Genomic DNA, 6,429 nt, shown 5'->3' on the forward strand with positions numbered 1-6,429 from the left:
TAATCTCGATTCTCGAATGGGTTAATTCGAGGCGGGTTCAAATTTACTGTATCAAATTCAAATGAAATTCAAGTTTTAATGTTTTATTAATATTATTAATAAGATAAATAATTTTATCGTTTAGATAATTGGTGCGATCCACTGAAGAATAATATTAGATGCTTACAGAGTCAGTTTGATGGATTCATAATTTTACTGTTACTGTTCTTGGTGAACGCAGCTCACTTTAAAGTTCTCACAAATTCGTCCTCGTCTTCTCGGTCTGTCTCTTCTCAATGGCACAAAGTACAGGGAGTAATTTGCCATATTCATGGCCACCAGAGTTTTTCTCCTTATTCTACTATTTTTATCATGCGCAATTTCCATCTATTCGCTTTACGAAGATCAGGTCGGTCGGCCTGATGGACTGGTAACTCATTAACGCAATTAATTGAAGTTCAAATTATAGTTTGTTTCGCTCATTTTAGGTTTTCGTTTTGATTATTGCATACTTTTTAAATATAGGCATCAACAGTACATAGGCAAAGTGGAGCACCCAGTGTTTCACGCGCGAAAGACCGGTCGAAAGCGTATATTGGTGTCCACGGTAGAGAATGTTATAGCTTCGCTTGATCTTCTAAACGATCGCCGGGTAGTTTGCACATATATATAAGTTTACTGTAACTTTCTGCCAAAATTCGGAGATTATGTCTATAATTGAAATGGAGAATGCTGAAAACTTTGAAAGATGACAAGGGTAATGTGATCATTGTCTCTGCTAAAGGATCTGTTCATGGTGTTTCAAGCATAGATGGTGAGGTCCTTTGGATGAAGGATTTTGCAGCTGGGAGGTTAGTTTGGAGTTTCATCTCTCAAATTGTCTCTTTAAGTTGAACTTGTTGGACATCAGAGTGCCACTGATATCTTGTGTTCTTTTGTGTCTGCAGTGTAGAGGTTCAGCTGGTAATTCCACTTAATGATATTGATAATATATATGTGGTAGGGTTTGCCTCTTCAACTCAGTTTCATGCATATGAAATCAATGCTATGAATGGGGAGTTGCTGAAGCATGAAAAAGCTGACTTTTCTGGTGGGTTTTTTGGTTAACTAGCATTACTTTCAAGTGAGACACTGGTGGCTTTGGATACCACTCGGTCAATTTTGGTGACAATAAGCTTAAAAAATGGGAATATAAACTTTCATCAAACATACATTTCAAGCCTTGTGAAGGATTCTACAGGGACAGCAATGATATTACCTTCAACACTAACAGGGATGTTTACTTTAAAAATCAATACCCTCAAGCTTAATTATAAGAGTGACAGGTGAAGACAAGTTGCAGGTCGTAGAAAAATTTGATCATGCAACTGTAGTTAGTGATATTCTCTCAATCTCTGAACACAAAGAAGCATTTGCTGTGGTTCAGCATGGAAGCAATAAGATTCACCTTCAAGTAAAGCTGAGTGATGACTAGAACAGTGATTTGGTTAAAGAAATCGTTGAAATGGACCTGCAAAGGGGGTTCGTTCATAAGGTCTTCATAAACAATTATATCAGGCCAAATAGGTCTCATGGATTTAGTGCCTTGATTGTCATGGAAGATCATCATTCACTTATGTTACTGCAACAGGGTAAGATTGTCTGGAACAGGGAAGATGGTCTCGCCTCAATAATAGATGTCATGACATCGGAACTCCCTGTGGATAAAGCTGTGTCAGTGGCAAAAGTGGAGCATAACCTCATTGATTGGCTTAAGGTATGAGTTTCCTTGAAATGTTTTCAATAAAGTTATGATTGTATATTCATGTTTATGAACATGCGATTGTTGTGCTTTTGTTTTCCTATTAGTGATGTTAACTTGTATTTGGATTCAAAGAAAAACTTCTTGTCCAGTTGGTTGATGTTGTTTTGTTACTGCTATCAAATCATGGATTAAGATGCTCTGGTGTCCTTTTCTAAAGTGCGAAAGACAATGATGAATAAATTATTATTATATTTCCTCTCCATTTCTTAGTATTACTATTTAAAATGTTTTAGTCAAGATGAGAACCTTGAGCAGTTCTCTGAATGGTTGTATAACTTTACTGCTCCATTTATTTCTTGAAAACGCTGATGCATACATTTGATCTATTACCCTCTGTCAACAGGATTTTAACATGGTGCTGCTATTGAGAAGGGACACATTCTGAAGCTTAAAGGGACCTTAATGCTTGCAAGTCCTGAAGATGCGGTAGCCATACAAGCAAATAGGTTAAAAAGTTCTAAGAAGAGCAAGTTGACCAGAGACCACAATGGTTTCCAAAAGCTGATCATAGTACTTACTAAAGTAGGGAAAATTTTTGCCCTACACAGTGGAGATGGATGGGTTGTCTAGTCTGTTTTACTGCCTTCCTCGCAGAAATCAGAAGTGTGTGATTGTCCAACAGGGCTAAATTTGTATCAGTGGCAGGTCCCTCATCATCATGCAATGGATCAAAACCCATCTGTTCTCGTTGTTGGCAAGTGCTGATATAGTTCAAATGCACCAGCTGTGCTATCTTTTGTTGATACTTACACTGGAAAGGAGCTTTGTTCTTTGAATCTTGGTCATTCTGTACTGCAAATTATACCACTACCATTTACAGATTCAACTGAACCGCGCATCCATCTACTAGTTGATGCTGACAAGCAAGTGCATTTATATGATTATATCCCAGAACTCCTGAAGCTAGAACTACTTTTCAACAAGAGTTCTCAAACATATACTGGTATTCTGTTGAGGCTGATAGTGGCATTATCAAAGGTCATCTGATAAGCATTGGTGAGCTTGATGATGATTTCTGCTTTGAGTCTGGGGATTTATGGTCAATTGTATTTCCTTTGGAATCAGAAAAGATCATTGCAACTGTATCAAGAAAATCAAATGAGGTATTTCTATAACAAATAGCATCCTTGAAGATTCTTTTATTGATGTGCTACTGGCAATCTCCAGCAGATGCCTTGATATACATTTCTTTGTTTTCTGAAAATTCTTCTTAATCTTATAATTATGGTGGTTATTATTATTTTCTTTTTCATTTTTTTGGTCACATCAACATTTAAAGATCATATGTGCTAAGCTAGCATGAGGAAATTGACTAGTTATAGCTATAAAATTTTACCTATGATCTTGCCTCACTTCTCTGGCACTAATTCATTTCCCCTTATGTCAAGTTGGCCCTTAATTTATATGGTTACCAGTTATTTATATATTTAAAATCAGTGATTAAGATTTTTGGGATGTAATTACAAAATTTCAAGTTTTAAAAATTTATTAATATTATATTCGAATTCAAATTCAGTCGTGAGTTTGGGCTCAGCTAAGAGCAAACTTAAATTTGGCTCAATATGAACCTATTTGCAACCAGCTTGGATGAGAATTGATTCATTTGCAACTCTATTATAGATAGTTTTATATTTGTTAAAATTAAGGTGTATTTGGTTCGAAAAAATACAAAATTATTTTGATAATTTATATTTTATAATAGATATTAATTTGTTTGGTTTAGTAATATTTTATTATCAAGTAATACTTATTTATTACCAAATTTATAGTGTAGATAATACAAGAGATAATTCGATAATTACGTTTTCTTTATATATTAAAAGCTAAAAGACTTGTTCACACCTAAGGTTTAGTGTAAATTCAAATTCACACCTATTAATTTTAAAAACTCTTAAAAATCCACTCATATATTAAATTTGATTGTTTTTGTTACAGGTAAAATTATCATTTAAAAATTTTATTTAAGTTCATATTTTAGATTATCTTTAAATTTTGAAATTTTTAGTTTTATCTCTTAACCTTATATTTTTTAGATTTAAAAACTTATTTTTTTTTCAACTCTAGGGTTGCAAACTTTTTCCCATATACAATCCCCCCCCCCCCCCCCCCCCTTCAACTATCTAGAAATTTTCAATTGCAACAAGCTTCCTTTCTCCTTCTCTTCGACGACGATCCGTCGTTTTCAACTACTAGCTCTCTTCCTCTTATTAATTCTCACTTCATTCACCGACCGTCTTTTTTAAATGCAAAGATGAAATCATTTTTGTCTTATATAAAGACAAAAGGTTTTCATTTGGATATTATTTTATTTTTGATTTAAAACTACTAGATTATATAATGATATGTCATTATTTAAAAATAAAATTGTATATATTATTTGTGTAAATAATATTACTCATATTAAAAAGATTACTATTATAGTATTAGGATGTTAGCAATTTTATTATAATAAAAATATGTATACATATTTTAAATATATATCATATAATTAAATAATTTTAAATTAAAAATATTAAATATTAAATTATATGATAATATATATATATAATATTATAATATATACGAAATTACATATTTTATTATTAGTATTATTTTACTTACGTTTCAATCACCACCTGAACGGTGAAAGCCAACAAAAATCTTTCGAAGTGGACCACGATTGAATGTACCATGACTAAGAATGATGATAATCTGACTACAATTTACAACTGCCCCATGTCAGTTGGGTTTGTCCTCAAGAGAAAGTCCGCTGTAAAAGCTGAAAGCAGATTACCATTTTTATTTTTACCGGGTAGTGTTGTCGACCGAACAGCGGAGCACAGAAGCACGATGAGACATCAGGTTCGTTCATTGAAAACGACACGTTTTGGAAGCGGTTGTGTTGTGTCAGACAGACTGTGCTTCTGAGCCACAGCCTGACAGTGTCACGAGCTCACTTCCATTCCGCTTCTTTCAAACTTCCATTATTATTCACCTTTCACTGCTCTCTCCCAAACCCTTCAACATCTCTCCAGCATCTCCACTCTCTTCCACCATGAAAACTCACCAACATCATCCTAAACTCAAAACCCAGCCATGTCCACTCTTCTCTTGTGGCTTCTTTCGTCACTGCACTCAATCTGTACTCAGTCCCACCAACTCTCAATCCCCTCCTCTTCCACTCACTCCTCAACAAACACCTCGTCCACCGCTGCCACCACCGCCCCCGCAACCACCATTATCAACCCATCCACCTGAATCTTCCTCCTCTTCTTCCTCCACCTCCCAAAGCTTTACTCAGTGGAAATTCCCTTTCCCTCTCCCAACTTCACCTATCCACCCACAATCCCAGCCCGACCCGGAACCCCTATCCAACCCCAAACCCATCTACCTCCCGCCTAAACCATTGCCACCTCCAATCCCATACACTAGCCTCCAAGAACTTTTTCACTTAGCAGAGCTCCAACTCACTACTGGGTCTCAGTCAGATCAGCTCGCCGCGCTTTATCTTCTGGAACGTTCCCTGGTACCGAACCCGCCATCCGACCATGCGTGCCAGCCCGAGTTGATGCGCGGGGTCGTTGCTAATTTGAAAAACAAAGCAGGGGCAAAACCGGCAACTAAAGTTTTATTAGCGCTTTGTCTTGCGGAGAGCAATCGCCACGTGGCAGTGGAGGCAGGAGCGGTTGGCGCGGTGATAGAAGTGGTGGCGGAGCTGGACAGTGCGGCGGGGGAGAGAGCTTTGGCTGCGCTGGAGCTCATGTGCACGGTGGCGGAGGGCGCAGCGGAGGTGAGAGCTCACGCTCTCTCCGTGCCGGTGATGGTGACAATGATGGGACAAATGGCCGGAAGGGGGAAGGAGTACGCGATAAGTGTGATCGCTGTGATTTATGGCGGAGGAGATCAAATCGTGTTGGCGGCGCCGCCGGAGGAAGTGGCGCGGGCTGTGGCTCTGGCCTTGCAAGGTGATTGCACCGCTAGAGGAAGGAGAAAAGGGACCCAGCTACTGAAGGCGCTCAATGAGTATGGTGGACTCGATGGGAACGAGGAAGAACATCAACAGCTGTGATTGATTTGTTTGTGGGGCCTATTTTATTGTAATAATTTTTTTAATAATCGACGGTTTCTGAAATATAGCTTTTGTTTGGTACGAAAGAAAATTGAACAAATAATAACGAAACAGAGTTGTTTAAACAAATAATTAAAATTCAATTAAGTAATATTTATTAAAACTAATATCAGTTATGGATTAATTTAATGTTTTTAAATTAGATAGGGTATTAATTTATTAGAAGAAATAATCTATTTTAATTGATAGTTAAATTAGTTGATTCAATGATCAAATCGAATTAATTATTTAAAAATAATATTAAAATTTTTTATAAAATTTATAATTAAATATATAATTTAATTTATTTAATATTTAAATACGTAATATTTAATAATATATATATTTAAATATAATAATAAGATTTGGATTTAAGATTTTATATTAAATTTTTAAAAAAAATTAATATTTTATATAATTAAAATCAAATCTAATTTTATATATAACCTATTTAATTTTGTTAGGGGTTGATAACAAAATTAATTATTACCTTTTGATAATTTATGTTGTCCATAACTTAAATCTATAATTCAAGTAATTGCCCTGTCATCAGTCCCAC

The 6,429-nt window shown here is 35.7% G+C and overlaps 1 protein-coding gene and 1 pseudogene across 1 annotated transcript; both read left to right on the forward strand.

The window, feature by feature from the left end:
- The first annotated feature begins 125 nt into the window (after positions 1 to 125).
- Positions 126 to 3,023, forward strand: LOC123199993 (annotated as a pseudogene).
- A 1,512-nt stretch (positions 3,024 to 4,535) lies between these two features.
- LOC123199994 (E3 ubiquitin-protein ligase PUB23) lies at positions 4,536 to 5,913 on the forward strand. The gene has a single exon (XM_044615062.1). It carries the CDS (start codon positions 4,818 to 4,820, stop codon positions 5,829 to 5,831), a length of 1,014 nt encoding a protein of 337 aa, XP_044470997.1. The 5' UTR covers positions 4,536 to 4,817; the 3' UTR covers positions 5,832 to 5,913.
- Positions 5,914 to 6,429: the final 516 nt, after the last annotated feature.

Source organism: Mangifera indica, chromosome 17, assembly GCF_011075055.1.
Source record: "Mangifera indica cultivar Alphonso chromosome 17, CATAS_Mindica_2.1, whole genome shotgun sequence".
Taxonomy (NCBI): Eukaryota; Viridiplantae; Streptophyta; class Magnoliopsida; order Sapindales; family Anacardiaceae; genus Mangifera; species Mangifera indica.